Source organism: Megalobrama amblycephala, unplaced genomic scaffold (assembly GCF_018812025.1).
Source record: "Megalobrama amblycephala isolate DHTTF-2021 unplaced genomic scaffold, ASM1881202v1 scaffold418, whole genome shotgun sequence".
NCBI lineage: Eukaryota > Metazoa > Chordata > Actinopteri > Cypriniformes > Xenocyprididae > Megalobrama > Megalobrama amblycephala.
The window spans coordinates 83,391-106,769 of NW_025953367.1; the positions used below are offsets into that span (position 1 = coordinate 83,391).

A 23,379-nucleotide genomic window follows, 5' to 3' on the forward strand; every position below is an offset into this window, starting at 1 on the left:
TGATAGTATGGGATTAAATTCCCGCCTAAAGCATTGCGGTCACGGATCAAAAAATAATAAGTGTGAATCAAAAATTTAAAAACACATGTAAAAATATATAGCACAAACTGAAACAAATAATGCAAAATGATCAGAATAGCAAACAACGTGGTCACGGATCAAAATATAATAAGCGTGAATAGAAAAATTAAAAGCTCATTTAAAAAATAACAAGAATGAATCAAAACTTTAAACATAAAAAATTATATTACATAAATCTTAAACTTGTGTTTAAGTGTTCTTAAAAGTTGTTTTCCTTGCTTTTATTACTCTGTACTTTGTGCTCTCTTACATTTTCGGCTCATATTTTACTCTTTTGTGCGCTTGTGCTCTTTTTCTCTTTGCTCTTATTCTACGTTCTGCTCTTGCTTTTCCAAATGTTGCAGTTCAAGTTTCATGTAAATTAGGGCGGGCTTAAGCGTCACCATTGGTCCACTTGTTCTAAATTGACAGCTCCTCCTCTAGCCAATCAATCGAAGAGAGGGAGATGACATCACTTCAGTGCAACTCATGGCTACTGATGCTAACATTCATACAGGAAAAGATAACAGTTTAATCTGAAACTTTACAAGGACTTCCAAGTTGTAAAGTTATCTGAAGTATGGAAAAATAATTCCTCTTTTTGAGATACTCTTTTTAATGTGCACTCTTGTTATGATTGTTAATCTTTATGTTCGTAATATATGGCAGTGTTTTCCCTAACCACATTCCTGGAGACACACCAACACTGCACATTTTGTATGTCTCCTCAATTAAACACACCTGATTAGGGTTATCAGCTCATTAGTAGTGACTCAAAGATCTAAAATGGGTGTGTCAGACAAAGGAGACATGCAAAATGTGCAGTGTTGGTGGGCCTCCAGGAATGTGGTTGGGAAACACTGATATATGGTATTTGGTGTTAAAATATTACTTGGCTCATGATGCAAATATGCTAAGGCTGTTGTAGCTAATATACTTCTTAATTGTTGTTAAATGATCGTAGGTAACCTGGTGGATTAATTCTAAGACTGAATGTATCATTTATGCATTGACTACGATAGTGTTACAGAGGAGATAGTTACAGAAACAGGTGGATTTGATATTCAGTGATTTATTCCCACACTTATTGTGTTTATTTACATAACTACATGATTGCATAATACTATAAGATTCATGTTTTAAATATAGCTTTAAAATCAAAATTATAGATCAGGGATAGTCAACATCAGTTCAGGGCTGCGTTCCACTCCAGTTTTAGACACGCACTCGCGAACTTCCCTACACACTTCCCCTTGGGGGAATCCCTGCCGCCATTTTGAAGTGCGTTCCACTTCGTGAAGTGGACGAGGGAAGTTTACATGGACAGACCCTCGCTCCCTCGAGCGAGTCTACTTCACGTGTACACTTCAGGCAGCTCCATAACCCACAATGCAACACGATTATGACGTCAGCGCATATCGCGTTTAATTTACCCTACCACAAACAATTCTATGATATATTAATTATTTTTTTAAACATTTAAAACACACATATATACATATAGAATGCTGTGTTAAACAAATTTGTAAGGGGAAAAAATAAATAATAAATCAGCTCCATTGCGGATTCCAAGTGATCAAGGGTTTAGGACGTTCCAGTTCAGCCCATTGCAAAGGTTCCGCCAGAAGTGGGCACTCGTGGAACGTAAGCAATGATGTACATCCGAGTCAACGAGACCGAGGGAAGGGCATTTAAAAAATGAACTGGAACGCAGCCCAGGAGTGCTGCTGTCCTGCAGAGTTCAGCTCCAACCCCGATTAAAAAAAGTCACCCATCTAGGGTATTAATAATCCTGGTTCAGGTGTGTTTGATTAGGGGAGTTGAAACTAAACTCTGCACTCCAGGACCGACATGGCCCATCCATGTTATAGAAAAATGAAGTTAAATGGCCAGTAGGTGGCAGCGATTGAGTCATTCATTCAAACGTCTTGTTCAAGTGGGAATACACTGCTGTGTTGCTGAGACGAGCGAAGCTGTTCTGCTGTGCGGCTTTGTTTGATACTCCTTTCATGAAAATAGTGCAAAAACACACTCAAAATTAACTTATATATATATATAACTGCTCCATAAACATTTGCAATCGCTCTAATATTGGGGAAAACACTCTTGTTCATGTGATAGGCTATTGCTTAACTTTATAATTTTATAATCTCAGTGCTAAAATGTGATAAAATTCATAAAACCAACACCCTTGTCAATGACATACTGTACATGGAAGACAAAATCTATAAATCTGTTTACAGGAAAACAATACATGACAAAATATGCAGACAGTTTACAATTACGAGCAATATACAATGATCTAACAACTGCGAAGGCATATCTTTAACTGTAATTCACAAGCAAATATATTAATGAGGTAGGATTCATGTGTTATATTCTCTTGCAAAAGACATGAATTATTATTTTTTTATGAATACAAAAAATATTGAACAGCAATATAACAGGTATAAACGAGCCAGGCACACATAAGAGTGACATTGTGAGGCCGCTGCATAGTGGCAGTTGCGTTTCGCGGCACATTAAAGGTGAATATAACAGTAATGGATCGTCAGACAGGCACAACTATGACAGGTTGTCGTTAGGATGGTGAATTTTACAATAAAAGATTGTCCAGGTAGACGTATATACCGGTGACAGGTTGAGTTGCAGCCATAATGGTGTCCTACATTGGAAAGATTTCACCCCTGCTCAGAAAATTGCCAGCTGTGACGGTTATCTTCCCCGGTATGAGTGTGAACATCAGCAGGCGTGAGTTGCATTGGAGTGATGTCATCTCCCTCTCTTCGAGTGATTGGCTAGAGGATGAGCTGTCAATCTAGAACTAGTGGACCAATGGTAACGCTTAAGTTCGGCCTAATTTACATTAAACTCAAACTGCAAAATTTGGAAAGCAATAGCGGAAGGTAGAAAGAAGAACAAAGAGAAAAACAGCACAAGCATACAAAAGAGTAAAATATGAGCAGAAAATGTAAGAGAGCAGAAAGAACAAAGTAATAAAAGCAAGGAAAACAACTTTTAAGAACATATAAACACAAGTTTTAGATTTGTGCAATATCCTTTTTAATGTGTTTAAAGTTTTGATTCATGCTTGTATTTTTTTTAAATGCGCTTTTAATTTTTCTGTTCACGCTTATTATATTTTGTGTATTATATTTTGATCAGTGACCACGTTGTTTGCTATTCTGATCATTTTGCATAATTTGTTTCAGTTTGTGCTATATATATATATATATATGTTTTTACATTTTTGATTCATGCTTATTTTTTTATCCGTGATCGCAATACTTTAGGCAGGAATTTAATCCCATATGTTATAGGCTAAATAACATGTTATAATCAGATATAACAGCGTTACTGCATCACACATCACCACAGATGAGCAGCTGAGGACAAGGACGTGCACAGACAGTTTGGGGGGCAGGGGCTCAAGTGGAAAAAAGGGCACTTCTCATAATTATTTATTTAAAAAATAATGAACCCTTAAATATATTAAGACAACTTTGACTTCACTTACACTCATGCAATTGTTTTATACTCCACATAGTTCTACAAAATAATCAGTTCACACAGAGACCATGGTCTTCTTTAGTATTCACTAGGTTTATCACAAGAGAAGTCAACAGCAACTATTTTCAAGTAGCTATATATTTAGATTAAATGACTGCACCTAGGAGAGGGACATAGTTTCACTAATAATTTGTTTATTTTGCACAAATCAATAAATCGTTTTAATTTTTTGGTGTTATTGGAATACTTCTTTCATGAAGTGGACAATTTTAAGATTTTACAATTTTAAGGTCCATTTTTGCTTCCATGTCTTTTACTCTAATGGAAAGAAAACTTAACCCTAACCCTACACATTTAGATGGAGTTTGTTTTAAGCCTACAACCCTCCGTCTGTTTGCATCTGTAGATTTCTTCTAAATTAACCAAAATAAGCTAATCTGCATATTTAAAAACATTAAGAATTTTTTTTCCTGAATTGTTAAAGGCGCTAAAGAGGATCTTTTCGTCGACTGAGAAACCAAAGACTGTTAGTTTTTGAAATGAGCGCATGCGTAAGAATTTCGAGGGAACGCCTCCCAAAACTCGTGCACGAGTATTGGAACACGAGTGTTTACCACCGGCATTCGCTGTGTCGTGTTAGTGGATTCATTATGTCGGACTCACCGCATGTAACTCATAATCTGCAGTTGTTACTCCTGTCTCCTGACAAAAACATTGCATGCGGTGCCTGTAGAGTGTGGAAAGTTGCTGGAGCGCGCAGCCGCGTTCGTCTCTCACAAGGAATGTCATGGCAGTGATTGACAAGCCAGAGGGCCAATCCGTGCACGTCTCTCACAAGGAACATCACGGCAGTGATTGACAAGCCAGAGGGCTAATCGTTTACATGATGATCGCGTAAACGATTGGCTGATGTTTTTAACCCTCAGGGGTCTGAGGATTTTTGGGGCCCTGGAGAAGTTTTGACATGCCCTGACATTTGTGCTTTTTTCAGTTGTTCATAAACATATTAATGGAAAAAGTGTCATTACACTGTATTCAGCACAAACTAGGCTACAATAATATGTGAGGAACATGTATGTACATGTTTGTGTTTTTGAAGGAATAACGTTTATGCGTGGTTATTGAAAAAACAAAAAACTTAAGTCACTGAAATAAGGCCAAAAAAAGTATATTAAATCTGTGTTCATAAGACTTCTAGGTATTGGAGGTTGTAGACTAGAGTTTTTGCTTCAGAATGAAGTAAAAATTATCCTTCCTAATCCTTCATATAAAACAATAGAGAGATTTAAATTTTCTAAGACACTTTTGGTCAAGAAACACAGTATGCGAGGAGGCGGGAATCCTCATGTATAATGGGTGATTCTCACCTGAGAAGACAAAAGAATTGAATAATAATGACCTGAAATGACTTGCATATTAATGAGGCCTTTCAGTCAGGTAGGCTGTGAAAAAACCCTCTGTGATCATGCTAATAACAGGATTAAAGTCCACTCAGGACAAAAAAAAAACATGATTTTTGTGATCTCATGCATGCACGTATTATTGCACATGATATGAAGAAAATTTTGTATAGGCCTATGTTAAATTACAGTACCAGTCAAAAGATTGAACACATTATAATGCCATTATAATGTTTTTAAAAGAAGTTTCAAGTCTCTAACCAAATAATGGTTTTCTATTTTAATATACTTTCAAATATAATGTATTTCTGTGATGCAAAGCGTCTGAACATTCCTACCTCTATGGCATTTCATATAGGCTACTATATTTGTTATATTATAGAGCCTAAATGTTGATGTGCAGTTGACAAACTATACATCATTAAAAAGATCTAAGACTCAAGCTTCACATTTTGACTCTTAAAATCTTATATTGACCATAATTTCTTAATATGCTTAAAAACATACACATTTGGAGAAATATTGATGGATTCTCATATGTTTATATCAATTTTCTATACAGAGGAGTAATATTTATTATTCTATATTTATCGTCATCATTATGAGCGCTGGATGCTGTGTTTTTAATTCATTTGCAGCCGGAGGGCGCTCTGCCCCTTTTGTCCACAAATGCCTCAGTAAAAGAAGAGGAATATCATGTGACAATCAAGGAACTAACAGCGGCAAGAGATCGCTAAATATGGCTATTCAAAACACTTTTGAAGACAATAAATACACGATTGAGATGATGAATGCATGTATTGCCTCTGAATTTGCGTCTGAATAGCGCTGGCTCCGTGGGCGTGGCCGCATTAGCGGATAATGAGCTGAATCACGGACTTCTGACATGGCTCTCTTTTCATACAGATTACATAAACACAGAAGGTTTGTTTTCGATTTGACTTACATGATTTAAAACCTGACATCTTAACGTTTTTTTAGACATAAGTTTAATTTTTCTGTGATTAGTATTCACTAAGTTACAGTTCATTTTCTAAGAACTATCAGATTGGACTTCGTTCAGAGGGAGACGAGAGATCACGCATCATGTTAGTTTTCTTTATTTTACAAAGAGCACAACATTTTGTTTTTACTCTGAGTGTACACAAATGAAAGAAGATATTCCACAGATTAAAATGGTGTATAACTCTTAATTGTATGTGCAACATTGACGGAGTATTTTGAGTCTCTTTCACACTGATAAGAAAAAACCACGGTGGTATCGCCGGCGATACCTTCAGACCTCAGAGTGTTAAGGACCTACCTCGTGCACAGATGATGTATATTAATATTATTCCTTTCAGTGCACCTAATAAATAGTCTTTTATCAGTTAGTAAAGACAGTTTCAAGTAATATTGCAAAAATGTATAAAGCAAACCATCCTCTTTAGCACCTTTAATGCATTATATATTATAACAAATGCCTGCAGAGGGCGCCAAAAGCCTGCTGATTTTTGTTGTTAGACAGCACAGCACGATCAAATCCACAATCAAAGCCAACCATGATTAAACAAATATATTATTAGTTAAATAATAATATTCGCCCACTTCTTTGTGATAGAAATGCTACAGCCACTGTAATTTCTTCAAGAATATGTGGACATAAACATGCAAAGACAGAGCGAGGGTTTAAACTTTTATTGATGTATTATCCTGTGTAAGCGTAGATTTAAGAATAGCATTATGTAGCTGATGCTGTATTATGATTTTTAAATAGTTTTAATAAACCATGCATCCTTAGAAAACTGTCTAATAATGTGGTTCATGGATGTGCGTCCATGGAATGCTTCTCTTCTGGTATTGACAGCCCAACCGATATGTTTACCATGGTTCAAAACGCAATGCATAGCACAATACAATAATTTAAATTATAATATGACATATATTTCATTAGTATCAAATCAGGCAGATGTGTTGATTGTGGTCAAACTATTAATGCAGCGTTAAATGTATAAATAACCCTTAAATAGACAAAACTTTCAGGTTTGTGAACATAGGCTATAGCCTACCTGAAAGAAATGCACGGTATGCATCCATCTAGGGCCTTTTTTCTTTTTCGCTTCTTATCGCCAGACAGCAGTTGCATTTTCGCGGGAATAGTTGTCACAAGTTTTCAGCCAGCAGCAAACTCGAGGTGAGGTGGGGCGTGGCGCGCATGCGTGCGGACATGAATGGCGTGTCGTGGAGTGAGGGCATCTGAACTCGACAAAGCCGACCTGATATAGTATTTTTTTTTATTTGTTTTATACAGTTAATCTATTTGTTTGACAGGGAAGCTGTGCGCAAACAGGAATATATATTCATTTATTTAAAAAAAAAAAAAAAAAAAACACCCCAGAAAAAGGGCACTTTCTCTTCAGGAAGAAAAAGGGCAGGGGCTCAAGCCCCTTTTTTGTCTATGGCTGCGTTCCAGTTCAGTTTTAGACAGGCACTCGCGAACTTCCCTAAACACTTCCCCTCGGGGGAATCCCTGCCGCCATTTTGAAGTGCGTTCCACTTCGTGAAGTGGACGAGGGAAGTTTATATGGACAGACCCTCGCTCCCTCGATTTTGACCGAGGGAGCGAGTCTACTTCATATGTACACTTCAGGCAGCTCCATAACCCACAATGCAACACGATTGTGACGTCACCGCATATCGCGTTTAATTTACCCCACCACAAACAACTCTATGATATATTAATTATTTTTTAAACATTTAAAACACACATATATACATATAGAATGCTGTATTAAACAATTTTGTAAGGGGAAAAAATAAATAATAAATCAGCTCCATTGCGGATTCCAAGTGATCAAGGGTTTAGGACGTTCCAGTTCAGCCCATACAAAGGTTCCGCCAGAAGTGGGCACTCGTGCAACGTAAACAATGACGTACATCCGAGTCAACGAGACCGAGTGAAGTTAGCGAGGGAAGGGCATTTAAAAACCGAACTGGAACGCAGCCCACGTGTCTGGCTGAGGATCTCTTCAGCAGGCTGACATACAGACTACTGCAAATGAAACTGAAAGTAAGTCGCAGACGCTCAACACACAATCTTCTTCATTAAAAGTAATGAGACTAAATGATCTTACCAGTGCTGTTGCCACGTCCTCTCTCATTGCAGTCTTTGATTTTGAAATTAGCTGATGATCAATACAATTCCGCTCATATTTGTTGCTTTCAGTGACGTGAACTCCTTTAAATTAAAGATCGGCTTTATATCCATTTTGCGGAGACATTGCACACACATTTATCTGGCCAAGTGTAAATGGATTCATTTTGATAAAACAGATAGCTGTCCGATCAGAGGAAACGCATTGTGATCAGGTGTAAACAGGCCTTAAGACTCATTTGTTCTTTTTGACCCTTTGTGAGAGAATTGTGTGCTGTGATGTCTGTTTTTGATTTGGTTAAAGTTTGTATGTGTTTGTGTGTTTATTTTTTATTTTATTTTTTTTAAAGTGTTCTCTCTTTTTAAATATAACCTTTTTAAGTAGGCTATTAATATAAAATTATTTGAACTGCTTTATAGTTTTTTTTCTTTATAGTTTTATTCAGAGAGAAAAATAAAATCACAATTTTGAAAAATGTTGTTCACCACTCATCTAAGGTTGAGCCAATAAATAATCAATTATACTATAAATAAAAAAATGGTAAATTTGTAACTTTTTATGACAATATTACATTTATTCTAGTTAAATAAAGGATGTTTTGACACGAGCTACCAACATTATTCCAGTGATATCTGTATTTCTTATCAGTATTGAATGCATTTCTATAACTAATATGTGCAAATTATATGGATTGATGTATGATATGATGTATGTGCACATTTAAGAATAAATACTTTCAATATCAAAGCAACATTTTAATATGCAACTAAATGCATATTTATTGATTCATGTAATCATTCTAAGGTGTCAAAATGATCCCAATCCAGAAAGATCCACATGATTATATGACTAAAAATGCTGTATTCTGATGTCAGGCCAGTAGATGGCAATATCACTTTGTAAAGAAACACCTCCACCTGTAGACTGAACACACATACACATTTTTTGTTGTTTACATGGATACAATAATGGTATCTTTTTCAAAAACGTGCACATTGAAACCCGTTTTCAGTCCACCCAAACGCAGTTGTTGTATAAACGAACGGCCCAAAAAATAAATAAATAAACAATAAATAAAAAATCAGTTTTATTTGAAAATGGTGTCATGTAAACACCCTCTTAGTCAGTCTCCTCCTTTGTTAATTAGTCCTACACACCTGGGGCCTGTACCATGAAGCCAGATTAGCTGGCTAACCAGGTCAGATTCAGGTTAGTTTGCGCCAGTCCTGGGTTTTAGGTACCATGAAAGTGATCATCACTATAGTAACTTACGCTCCTCGTTCAGGGTAAGAGATCTCAAACCAAACTTGGACCAATCAGATGTGAGCAAAGTGACACTGACACATCCAATGCAATAAAGCCACTCCCTCAGTTTATCTTCCTCCAAATTAAAGGTCACTATATAGTAAAAAATAATAATAATAATTAACGATGAAATTGTCTGGCTTTAATGATAATGATAATTATTTTATTTTTATATTATTTAAATATTTATTATATGATCTATATTATTATTAATTAGTTGAACAGTTATTATTAAGCATTTAGTTTAAATGAATATTAATATATACAGATCATACTATAAATAAGCTGTAGAATCAATAGATAACTCTTTAAAAATGACTACATGTGACCTTACATGTTTGAGTCTCTGTCAGTATATATTATCAACTATATAAACTAACTTCACAAATGTCACTTGCACTGATAGAGTGTTACTCCTAGAGGGCGTGTGTGTTTTTTTTTTCTTTCTCTCTGTGTGTTTCTGTTGCAGGAGTCTGCCCTCTATTGGTTCATCCGTTTGCAGTTGTTCCAGCCAATTGCTGCCTGCCTTGTGTGATTAGCCAATCACACACAGAGACTTGAGATTACCAAAGCCTATAAATACCCAAGATGGCCAATAGATAAAAGAAGATCCTTTTGTACTGCTTGTGGTTGTTGTTGTAAAGCTTTTCAGCTTCTTTTCTTTTCTTTTCTTTTCTTTGCTTTATTTTTGAATTGGGAACAGGTTAGGGGTCCTACACGTTGCAACACGTAGACCTCAACTCTGTCTAGTAACATCAGACAAGGAGTGGTTGCCACGAGCCATGCGACTGTCTCACGACGGACAGTCTGCACGAGCTGCTCCATCTTTAATAATAATAATAATAATAATTACTTTTATATAGCACTTTTCTGGGTGCTCAAAGCACTTGCATATGGAAGGGGGAATCTCCTCAACCACCACCAATGTGCAGCACCACCTGGATGATGTAACGGCAGCCATATTGTGTCAGAACGCCCACCACACGCCAGCTTATTGGTGGAGTGGAGACAGAGTGATGAAGCCAGTCACTTCTGTCCTGATTCTTTGATTCTCTTGATTGAATTTGTTCTGTAGTGATCATGCAATTTCTGTATTCTGTATATGTAAAACATACCTATAATATAAAAATGAACAGTGTTTTTCAGCTTTTCAGGCAGATCTAACAGCAGTTTTCAGGTTCAGAAAGCGAATAAAGCAATTAAATGTAAGGTTTCACTTTACAAATTAAATATAGATTAATCCTTATTAAAGTAATAAAAGTTTTTCAGTTAAAAGCAATAAGTGATTTTTGTCTTTTTGTTGTTTGATTAACATTAAAATCTGAAATACTGAAAACAAATGAGTAACCATAGTGACAAACTCAAGCGGGAACTAGAACAAAGGAAATAGTATATTTGCATACTGTATAAATATATGTTATGTTTAACATCTCTGTCACTTGTGCAGTCTAACAAAGTTTGAAGGCAAACTTTACTAAAAAATTAATAGCACAAATTGCACCAGAAGCACAAATAGTTTGGACACGTCCATGTTTATTCATTTTATTTATTAATTTATTTTCTCTCTGAAATGGTGGATAATCACACAGCATCAGAATATTATGCATGCAAGCTTATATTTTTGCATATGAGCACACAATGCTGTTTCTCTTGAACCTGGATGAAGTCTTTGTCAGGGCTGCACAAAGGTCAGCTGCACATCTCCACTAACTTCCAAAACATCAATCTCTTCCATGTTATTGTAGCGACGGCTGAAAGTGTGAGTTTTTTTACCACTGACAAACACCTCGTAATTATCAGGACTGCAACAAATGGTGACCTGAAATGCACAAAGACAAAGATGTGAACTCATATATCCACACCCAGATGCGTGGATATTGATACAATATTATGAAGTAAAATATCACAACCTCTATTGTACAGTCAGGGATCATAAAGTCATATGTACCAGAAAAGTTTGCCCTCTCTCAAAAGGCATCTGTCCAGACCGTTCCTCCTCGCCCCACTTCCCATTCTCATAACAGTTGCAAACAACCACATTCTCATCAAAACGAGGACTGTAGTCAAACGCAATTCCAGTTCTGTGTCGTAGACTAAACCCTACTCTGTTGAATAAAGAAAATCAGAGGAAAAGAGGAGTATATCAATGACCAGGTAGATGTCATTACAACATTCCAGCAGTATAGGAGGATTTTTAAAAGCATTTTTAAAACAGAATATGTTTGATATTATATCTGTGTCAGAAACAACCCACATAGCAAGAAACCATCTAAACGATATTAAATCAATGTTAATTTGCCAATTTTAACAGCGTTGAATTAATGTCACTTTTGCAACACCCAATTAATGTTGAAAAAAAATCTATTCAAAAATTTCATCCAAAAATCAATGGCAATGTCATTGAATCAATGTTGAAATGTGATGTTGGTTCAACATCATGTTTGCACTCTCAGAAATTAAAACAAAAACTACAACTGACTTAAAGGGATAGTTCATCCAAAAATGAAAATTTGATGTTCATCTGCTTACCCCCAGCGCATCCAAGATGTAGGTGACTTTGTTTCTTCAGCAGAACACAAATGATGATTTTTAACTCCAACCGTTGCCGTCTATCAGTCGTATAATGCATGTCAATGGGAACTTTGTCTATAAGAGTCAAAAAACATGCACAGACAAATCCAAATTAAACCCTGCGGCTTGTGACGGCACATTGATGTCCTAAGACACAAAAAGATCAGTTTGTGTGAGAAACCGAACAGTATTTATATAATTTTTTACCTCTAACACACCACTATGTCCAACTGCCTTGAGTATCCGGTTAGTGAGGTCTGAACATGCTCTGACAACGGAAGCAAAGCGCGAGACATCACTTCCGTCATCAGAACGCGTTTTCTGACCTCACCAACCGGATGCAGGGTTTAATTTGGATTTGTCTGTGCGTGATGTTTTTGACTCTTATAGATGGAGTTCCCATTGACATGCATTATACGGCAACGGTTGGAGTTAAAAATCATCATTTGTGTTTTACTGAAGAAACAAAGTCACCTACATCTTGAATGCCCTGGGGGTAAGCAGATGAACATCAAATTTTATTTTTGGGTGAACTATCCCTTTAAAGCCACACAGTCTGAAATAAACTGCAAATAAAAGAAATTAAATCTCTCAATATTTCAACAGAAGTTTTTTTTTTTTTTCCACTGTTAACCAGGGATAAAATTAATGAATTGTTTTACTATGTGATGCAGAAACCTTTCAACTTTTGATAATCTTTTCTTCTGGGTCTCCTTACAACATATTGTGTGTTTTGGTAAACACAATTACAAACTCACATAAAAAGCCAAGAGTCAAACTGTCCAACTAAATGAAACACTGACCACCATAATGGTGACCAACATTTTCAATAAAACATCAACATCTAAACCTCTGTTAATTCTGAAAAAGAACTTCTGCTGAGATCTTGAGAGATTTATTGTCTTCTTTTATTTTCAGTTGATTTCAGGCTGTGTAGCTTTAAGTTAGTTGTAGTTGTGTTTCATTTTCTGAGAGTGCAAGAATGATGTTGAACCAACATCACATTGCAACATTGATTCAATGCCATTTCCATTGATTTTTTGTTCAAATTTCAACATTTTTTAACATTAATTACGGGTACAAAAGTGATGTTTATTTAATGCAGTTAACATTGACACATTAACATTGATTTAACATTGTTTGATGGTTGCTTGCTATCTGGGAAATGATACTGCCAAACCTTTTTGCTTGGGGATTGATGACTCCCTGGATGACAATGCATTTTCCAGGCTGCACTCCACCATATATGATGCTTTTGTATGGGACCATCTGTTTGTTGGTCAAAATAATTAAAGATATTCATCATATACTGCAATATGACACATTGTATATTAACAATTAAGTTAATATACTTAGAGAAAACATTGCATAATAAGTTATTTAATAAAATAATCTTAAAATGATAAATACTGAAAATGTGACATTTGTTTCATGATAATATTCAACAACATTTAGAGATCTGCAGAAAGTCTTCATCAAAATGTTCTCTTAAAGCACCAGAATCACCAGAAAGTGTGAGAGAAATCCAGTCCAGAAAATTAAATAACACAATTTTGTTGTGCAAACCACACGTTTGTTGTATTGTTACTGGATATAAACATTTTAAAGCACCAAATAGAGGGTTTCCACACATTTAAACCTTTAGGTCATTCTTATTCTTCAAGTGACCCAGAGATTTAGATTATTTGTCTATCAAACATTTGTGCAAAATGCCATTGCCTTCAGGCAGGGCTGTTGCCATAGAGTTCAATTTTTACCATGCAGAGTAGACAAAGTACAATACGCTTACAATAACTGTTTCACAATGACAAGTTTTGATTTTGGCTCTGCATCTCTGTTAAAAAGAGTAAGTACAAAGACTGGGTGCAGATAATATGGAGAAAGCGAACACTTTGCTAATTTACATATACTAGCAAAATTTTAACAATACAGTGCTGATCAGCAAACTTTTCCTTTAAAATAACTCACCAAAGATCCTGGAAGAGCAGGAAGGTGGGACTGTAAGGAAATGCAGATATTTAGGATGGGAACACATTTAGCAGAACTCAAGAACAAGACCACTAGCCAAAACAAGCAACGTTAACACAAAACAAAACACTGGAAGAAATAAGGGCTTAAATAACAACCAATGAAACTATCGGGGAAACACAGAGAACAGGCAAAATGCAGGGAACAGAAAGAAAATGAAATCAAAACAGAACAAGGCCGTTACAATATGGTGCTAATCTTATTCCCTCATTTCACAACTTGTCAAAAATACATCTGTACACACTGATACATCAGATTAGAATGAACACAGAATATGTTATACATACTGTATAATGCTGTCATCTGACTGTTAATGCACCCCAGTTTCCCTTACAAGATTGATAAAGACTTACAGCACCTATCTGGAAAAAAAGGTTAAAGTTCATTTTGTTTTCTCACCACACGATAGTGGAAAGCAACTACATTCAGTTCCACCATTCCAACCACACAGATCCGATCCACTTTTGAAAATGGCATACGGTGCTTGTACTCCGAGAAGAGTTCCCCATTAGTACTTATCTAGGAAATGCCAGAAATATTGTTATTCTTCTGCTACAATAAAAAAAGGGCAGTGTGGTTGATGGAAAGAGTAAATAACCTTGTAAGACTCCTGGGTGATGAGGATCTGCAGGGAAAACATCTGGCCTCTTGGGAAGGGAGTTTCTACTGTGCGTTCCTCCCAGCCCCATTTCCCATTCTGGCGGGTGTTGTGAACTACATATCCAGAGATGGGCAAGAGCCATGAATAGCGTGGGTTAACCTGCAGAACGACATCAGACCCATGCTCGAGGTTCACATTGAATCTGGAGACGAAACAGAGCAGGAACATGCAATAAGATATAAAGGGATAATTCAAGATGAAACACATTCACATGCTTTTACAGAGAGACTAACCTGTCTGCATCTGGCAAAACCCGTCCACATACAGTAATAATCATTCCATCCTGAAATCCTCCCTGGATCGGAGTGCTGAACAGGACAGTCTGTGTGAAAGTTTTTCTTATCAGACATCCCATAAAATGAGTGCTTGTGCATCTTTGTATTTTTTCATAATCATTTTTAATAATCGCAGATCAGAGGGAAAGACCCTCTTGCTGTGACAGTGTTTCCACAGACATAAGAGACAGATACTTGTAGAATAAGTCATTTGAACAGGTACAAAACTGCTGAAATGTACACATAATGTAAATGTGTATACATACACAGAAAAATCCTCAGTGAACACTGCTCAGTGTTTATATGAGTCCAATCTCAGGTGTTCAAAGAAACACTGAAGCAGAGTTGAAGTTAATGTGATAAGTGATAAAATATGTGATGATTGCAGAGGTGGAAAGTCCAGGGGTCAGAAAGTAAAAGTCCTGCCATATTTTTAATTCCACCCACTGAAGCAGTGTTAAAGTTAACGAGATTTTTAAGTGATTAATTGAGTGATTATTGTTCATCTGATGGTAAACAAGCAGAATTACCGAAGGAGAAAATCACAATTCTTAAGCCACCATCATGGAGATCAGGGCTTGCTTTAGTTGGGCTCTTGACCCTTGACTTGATACTATTAGATTTTGTTTGTAGTAATAAGTGAAGCTTGTAATATTATTTTTGTTTTTCTCTGCTGAGATATTGAGATTTAATGTTTTTTTAAAAATAAATAAATAAATAATAATAATAATAATAATAATAATTCTTGATTTCATTTAAGGCTGTGGCTGGAAGCCTGTTGTAGTTCTTGTGTTTCTGCTCATCTTTTTTCTATTCTGTTGTTTCTTTTCCTTCAGTGATTCTGTTTGTTAACAGCAGGTGTTCATCACTATTTCTCAATCATCACATAATTATCTAATTAATTTCAACACTCCTTCAGTGTTACTCTAACACTGTAGTGTGGACACATATGTGTTCATTAAACACTGGGGATTTTGTTGTGGGGTTTAAAGGGTTAAAAGTGTGATGAAAAAACATGCATATTAAAACACTTTTCTACAGTAATAAACTGTAAATTAATTTTACAGCAACAAACTGGAGAAAAACTCTGTTGCCAGTAGATTACTGTAAAATCATGAAAAAACAGCAATGTACTGTAAAATGTAAATCAAATGTATCAAATGAAACAATTTAATTTCACTTAAGTATTAGTGAAATCTAATAGAACTCAATAATTGATCAGTAGTAAATGTTGAATTTAAGTGTTTTTGCACAAGATGTTGGTGTTTAATGTTTTATTGGGATTTAAAGTGTTTCTGCTTTCTGAGTTTTGTGGGTCACCATTGTGCTGAAGAGTAGAGTCCTGTGCTTTCAGTCAATGATGAGCTGAGAAACACTGATGTTATGCTGCATGTTGCTTTATTTAAAGGCAGTAACTGTGTAGTTGTTGATGCAGTGACAAATTCTTAACTAATTTTAATTGCACATGTGCTGTTGTTAGCTATAGCTATAGTTGCTATAGCAGTTATCTGCAGAAGATTTAAGCTGACTTCTAGTTTTAATGATTTTGTTTAATTTGGTTATTTTTACTTTAGTAATATTCTTTTTAATGGACTCAAATGAAATTAGTTAATGTGAACAATATGCTCATATAGCTACAAATATTAGTTTATGAATTTAAATGTCAGTCAGCCAATTTAAGGCAGTCGATTTCTGCAAATTAAATTAGTTGACTTGAGTTTTAATTGAGTGCATGATATTTTTACAGCAACATACTGTAATGTAGATTACAGTAAATAACTGTAAAATTGACAGTAAATTATTTTACTGTAAATTCATGGGACAATTTTTTACAGTGTACTGCAGATATAAATCCAGTACGAGAAAGCTTTACTTAAGTTCTGCATATGTATGTATGTGTGTATATATATATATATATATATATATATATATATATATATATATATATATATATATATATATATATATATATATACAGCTATGGAAAAAATTAAGAGACCACTTAACATTGATTTCTGAACTTGGAGTGGTCTCTTAATTTTTTCCATATATTATAAATACTACACTTGTTGTACCAAAAACTGTAGTTTTAAGAGTTTTTTAGGTGAGAATATAGTTGTTTAGACCTGAAATATGTGGCTCATATTTAATTGTAGTGCCTATTTTACTATTTGTTTTGATGCTTTCGGAGATTCGGGGTCCAGGCTGTCAGCACTCATGCAGCACTCATGTACCCACAGAGAACTGCTTCATCTCAGCCAGTCCTTCAGGTATTTGTCACTGACTCATAGATAGTGGTTAAAATTATAATTCATTTGGGGTATATCAAACAGTCAATCTTTGGTCTTATCAATCTATTACTTGTTCCAGAACAAAACTATTTGGGTTAAGGTGAAAATTAAATTTCATAACTTTATATTTAGGCTATATTTAACTTAAATCCTGTACTAGAGTGCTACTTTTGTATGTTTTATTAAACTGTTTGCTTGTGTTTTTTTATTTGATTGTATTTATCGTTTGTTTGTGTTTATGTCTTTTATAATGGCTACTGTTGTTAATTTAAATATTGTTGTTCAATAAATATTATTTTATATAAATAATGTGCCATCCCACACAGCAAGGGACTCCGTGGTGGATCCGCATTCAAGTCGCCAAACCCGCGTGACTGTCACATCCGTTTTGACGCCGCCCAGAGGATCAGATCCGCATCCGGGCGGCACCATAAATTCTACTGTCAATCAGCGGATCCTGAGCGGACCCATGTCGGATCCGCGGACGCGCACGCGCCTTTACTGTAACGGTTGTATCAATTTGCGGGTCCCAAACGGACCCGCCGCGGAGGTAAGGTTTTAATCGCGGATGCGGAGCGGATGCAACGCGAAGCCAAGGCGGGTCCGTGATCCGCCTTCGTTGCGGATCCGTCACTGCGAGCAAGTGGACTCCGATACGGGTCCGTTCGCGGCAGAGGTGGAAAGTCCAGGGCTCAGAAAGTAAAAGTCCTGCCATATTTTTTTTTTCCACCCACTGAAGCATTAATGAGATAAATAAGTGATTAATTGAGTGATGATTGAGCATTATTGAAGACACCTGATGATAACAAGAATCACCAAAGGACAAAATCACAATTTTTAAGACACCATCACAGTGGTCATGGTTTGCTTTAGTTGGGCTTTTGACCCTTCACTTTTTAATATTAGAATTTGTTTGGGCAGTTTTAACTGAATTATAACAGCCAGACAAGCAAAGACAAAAGATGATCAGGTAACGTTGGTTATGTTTTCACATAATCATTATTTGATCTGAATCACTGAGCTCATTTAGAGCCCAATCTCTGAGTTAGATTTACATTATTGATTACAGCACAAAATCAGCTTTATCAGTGTAATCCAAATGGTTTCACAAACGTTGCTCTGAATAAAACAAAAGAAAATTTCTTTAAGGCACACACAGACATCAAGAATCAGTCTGTGAATCTCAACAACGGTGACAAGCAACATATTCTGATCAACTCTGAACATTAGAAAACAAGCTACTAAAAAGTCCCATAAAAACAGCAAAAAACAAAATAGTGAGAATAAAGAAAATTACTAAAACAATTCAGCTCATAATTTATTCATGCACCAATGCATGATGGGAGCCGTGGATGAGTTTTGATTGGTGGCACCCAGAATGCACTGCAACATGCTTTATGATGGCCACCACTGTTGAGATTCACAGGATGATTCTTGATCTCTGTGTGTCTAAATGAGTGCTTTTTTTCCTAAGAACTTTTGATGAAACCTTTGAATTATTTTGAAAAAAAAAACTGGATCTTGTGCTGTAGAGTCACAGTGCTGCTGTAATCAATAATGTAAACCTAACTCAGAGATTGGGCTCTAGATGAGTTCAGTGATTCAGATCAAATAATGATTATGTGAAAACATAACCAACACCACCTGATCATGTTTTAACTTTGCTTGTCTGGTTAGTTTTAATGCAGTTAAAACTGCCCAAGTAAATTCTAATGTTAAAAAGTCAAGGATCAAGAGCTCAACTAAAACAAACCCTGACCTCTGTGATGGTGTCTTAAAAATTGTGATTTTCTCCTTTGGTGATTCTGCTTGTTATCATCAGGTGTCTTCAATAATGCTCAATCATCACTCAATTAATCACTTAACTATCTCATTAACTTTAACACTGCTTCAGTGGGTGGAAAAAAAATATGTCAGGACTTTTACTTTCTGAGCCCTGGACTTTCACTTTCTGAGCCCTGGACTTTCCACCTCTGCGCGATACCTCCGTGGTGGATCCGATACGGAGTCCTTTTGCTGTGTGGGATATTTGGTATTGAGAAAGGCTCTGTCAGTGGTATCAGTGAATGTCAACAAAGACTCTCTTTATGAGTGAGTCAGAACAAGGAAGTTGTTTTATCACTGTGGCAAATCCCCTTAACTTTTAAAAGGACAATGACGCTTTCCTCAGCGAACATTCAAACTGATTTTTTAAAGGGTTTTTAAAGGCACTCCATTGTTGTTCTTATTTATTTACACACTTGTGTCGTCGAACTGTTGTATAAATGCAATATCACACTCGTAGCCATGCGATATAGCTGTATATCAGCATGCTGCGATTACCTACGGCACTACTGCTGAATCACAGCCGTGCTGATACACAGCCACACATCACACAGCTACAAGTGTTACATTGCTCATGTATAACATTTCAGTGTATTTTCAATCAACTTGAATATAATCATCAATTTCAAAATAATTGGTCACTTACTGGGTTAATAAATGGTGGTTGTAGATGCAGAGACATTTTTTCCCCCCGATTTTTGGAGTTCTCCATAAAAAATCTCCAAAGTAATCTTGGATTCACGGCTGAGCACCACTTGCAAAATGTCCAGTCGCAGTTATGTCCAATGCAGCTAGATGGCTGAAGCTCCACTTACAGGTTTCAGTTTCTCTGAGTTAATGTTTAACCTCTGTGTTTTCATTATGTGGTTCAAGTACTGTAAATATCTGTTCATTGACATGTATTAATGTAAGAACCACTAGCCCAATGACAGAATCTAGCCAACTGAGAAAAGGTCTCCTGCCTATGCTTCAGGATAACCTCACTTGAAGGATTCAATTTCATTCAGATAGACATTGGCGTTGTTTGATTGACATAAGTGATAATGAATTGTGTATCAGAGTCCTGTTACATAAAACAAAGTACATAGCAGAATTTCAAAGTCCAGCTAAGATTTATAATAATAACTCAAGCTTTAAGGTTTAGGCCAGTTAGTTTTATCTTTTGTAAATCTCTAAACAGCCTCCTTTTATGACCAATTTATGAAGAGAATACTGTTACATCATCATCATGTCCTCCCTCCGACATTATTATCAAAATATTGTTGAACAATAATATCAATCATTTACAGAATGGATTCATTGATCCTTTTCTGTGGCTTTTTTTTTTTTATATCGGGATGCTTTGAAAACTACTGTGACTTATACACAGCTACATAGAAAAATAACAATATAAAACCTACAAAGAATATTTGTTGAACAGTTCCTAAGGAATCAGTCCCCCCCCCACCCCTCTGTGAGAGCAGCTAACAGTAAACATCTTAATAAATATCCCCATAAGGACAAGGATTTCAGATATTTCCATCTTTCTGGGAACCCCATTTTGTCCCATAATGTCAGAGGTGGAAAGTCCAGGGGTCAGAAAGTAAAAGTCCTGCCATATTTTTATTCCACCCACTGAAGCATTAATGAGATAAATAAGTGATTAATTGAGTGATGATTGACCATTATTGAAGACACCTGATGATAACAAGCAGAATCACCAAAGGAGAAAATCACAATTTTTAAGTTACCATCATCGAGGTCAGGGTTTGTTTTAGTTGAGCTCTTGACCCTTGATATTTTAATATTAGATTTTGTTTGGGCTGTTGTAACAGTTAGTCAAGCAAAGAGAAAAGCTGATCAGGTGTTGTTGGTTATGTTTTCACATAATCATTATTTGATCTGAATCACTGAACTCATTTAGAGCCCAATCTCTGAGTTAGATTTACATTATTGATTATAGCAGCACTGTGAAGAAAATCAGAAGATCAACTTTAACAATACAATTCAAAGGATTTATCAAAAGTTGTAAAAATGGCTCTCATTTAGACACACAGACATCAAGAATCAGTCTGTGAATCTCAACAGTGGTGACCGTCAAAAAGAATGTTGCAATGCATTCTGGGAGCCACCAATCAAAATTCATCCACGGCTCCCATCATGCATTGCTGCATGAATAAATTATGAGCTGAATTGTCTTAGTAATTTTCTTTATTCTCACTATTTTATTTTTTGCTGTTTTTCTGTGACTTTTTAGTAGCTTGTTTTCTAATGTTCAGAGTTGATCTGTTGATCAGAATATGTTGCTTGTCACCGTCGTTGAGATTCACAGGCTGATTCTTGATGTCTGTGTGTGCCTAAGAGAAAGAGTTTTTTCTTTTGATCAGAGCAACTTTTAAGAAGTCTTTCAGATTGTATTGATAAAGCTGATCTTCTGCTGTAGAATCACAGTGCTGCTGTAATCAATAATGTAAATCTAACTCAGAGATTGGGCTCTAAATGAGTTCAGTGATTCAGATCAAATAATGATTATGTGAAAACATAACCAATACCACCTGATCATCTTTGAACTTTGCTTGTCTGGTTGGTTTTAATGCAGCTAAGACTACCCCAACAAAATCTAATATTAAAATATCAAGGGTCAAGAGCTCAACTAAAACAAACCCTGACCTCGATGATGGTAACTTAAAAATTGTGATTTTCCCCTTTGGTGATTCTGCTTGTTATCATCAGGTGTCTTCAATAATGCTCAATCATCACTCAATTAAACACTTATTTATCTCTTACTTTCTCTTTCACTTTAGCAGAAACAAACAGCCTATTCAAGGATCCTTCATACTGATCACACCCGAGGGGACAGAAGGGATGGCTACTATAATATATGTGTTATGATTTCTTGCATAGCATTTCCCATTTTAACAAATTGCAGAAAAAAAATATTTGACAAAAATACAATAACAGGAAAAAAGTGATCATAGTTCAGGAATAGAAAACCAGGGAGATTTCCTCTTTCCAAACTCAAAATATAATTGAAATCTCATTGGTTGTTATTTATTAATTAAAATACGGGGAAGATACATTGTTGTACATTTTTGATTTTAAATACTTTCTCAACTGTCATTTTGTACTTTTGTAAGTGAATCCTTACTACCCATAATTAGGCTAATAACTTTTAGGCTCATTTTGAACTGAAAGTATGTGCTTTTTGTGCATGTGATATAGTTGAGATATGTGTGCTATGCATTATTCACTGTGATGGAGGAACCCTGCACACCCTGTTCAGGCCCTGTACATATAAACAGTATTACTTTAATTTAACATTAATAATTAGTATGCAAATACCTTGAAAACAGTAATGGACTCTCTTCTGATAATCACTGAAAATAGTGCTCTGCACTCCTCCATGTTTCTTCCTTATGGCTAAAATAATAGGTGTGTTCGACCTGAAGCAGCGTTGCACAGACCAGTCAGTGTACGACATCCAAGTACCTGAAGAGCGTGTTGAAAGCATACAGAGTCATCTGCTCTCTAATCACTCAGCAGGCTTTTGCAGTACTGTATATTTGCAGGATGTTTTGAACTTGCTGTTAAACATGGACATTTTTGGGACATCTGGTCAACCTAAACATGAAGAGGGAAGAAGTAGAATTGTCAGAGAATTGTTGGGATATTATATTTTTTTTTTTAAAAATTGTTAAGATAACCTGAAGATGTGTAAGATGCTAAAAACAGCTAAGGCATACCATTTTATTTTATGATTTTTAGTTTTCTACAGTTTTGTTGCAATTGTGATTCGCTTCATAATTCATTTATGTTTTAAGAGCTTCAAACTCATATCAGATTCATTTTGAGTCACTCATGTTGCAACACAAAAACACTTTGCTGTGATCAAAGTAATATTGTTTAATTGTTTTCAGTGGATTTCATTGCTTATGCAGCAAATTCACACATTCTGAAGTTACTGAATTCTGGTTGGGGTTTATAGTGTTAAATTGTTCTCACCACTATTGCGTAATTGTTCCAGAATTTCCCAGTTGATGCCTTTTTTTTTTTTTTTTTTTTTATAAAGGTTTTTATAAAGGGATCAGGTTTTATACTGATCTGCTTGTCTTGATGCAGAAAGAGGCAAAGAAAGGCTGAAACAGAAGCAGGTAAACATTTATAGTTCAGCAGGAAACTTCTCTGACGTCCTGCTTCCTCTGCAGAGCAAACATGTTTTAGTCTCTGTTTTCATCATTTCACATCTGATGGACAAGAGACTCACTGAAACACGGTAAAACTATTACATATTTCTCTGTTTTTACCTCATTCAGTCACATTACTGTTGTAAAACACTAGAAA

At 35.7% G+C, this 23,379-nt stretch overlaps 1 protein-coding gene across 1 annotated transcript; it reads right to left on the minus strand.

Annotated features, from left to right (window-relative positions):
* Positions 1-10,945: 10,945 nt before the first annotated feature.
* LOC125261500 (galectin-9-like) lies at positions 10,946-19,910 on the minus strand. The gene is made up of 8 exons (XM_048180055.1): positions 19,706-19,910; positions 14,903-14,991; positions 14,607-14,811; positions 14,408-14,527; positions 13,949-13,978; positions 13,161-13,249; positions 11,358-11,514; positions 10,946-11,228 (listed from the first exon to the last, which is right to left on the minus strand). Exons 1-8 carry the CDS (start codon positions 19,769-19,771, stop codon positions 11,082-11,084), a joined length of 903 nt encoding a protein of 300 aa, XP_048036012.1. The 5' UTR covers positions 19,772-19,910; the 3' UTR covers positions 10,946-11,081.
* Between the last annotated feature and the right edge of the window lie 3,469 nt (positions 19,911-23,379).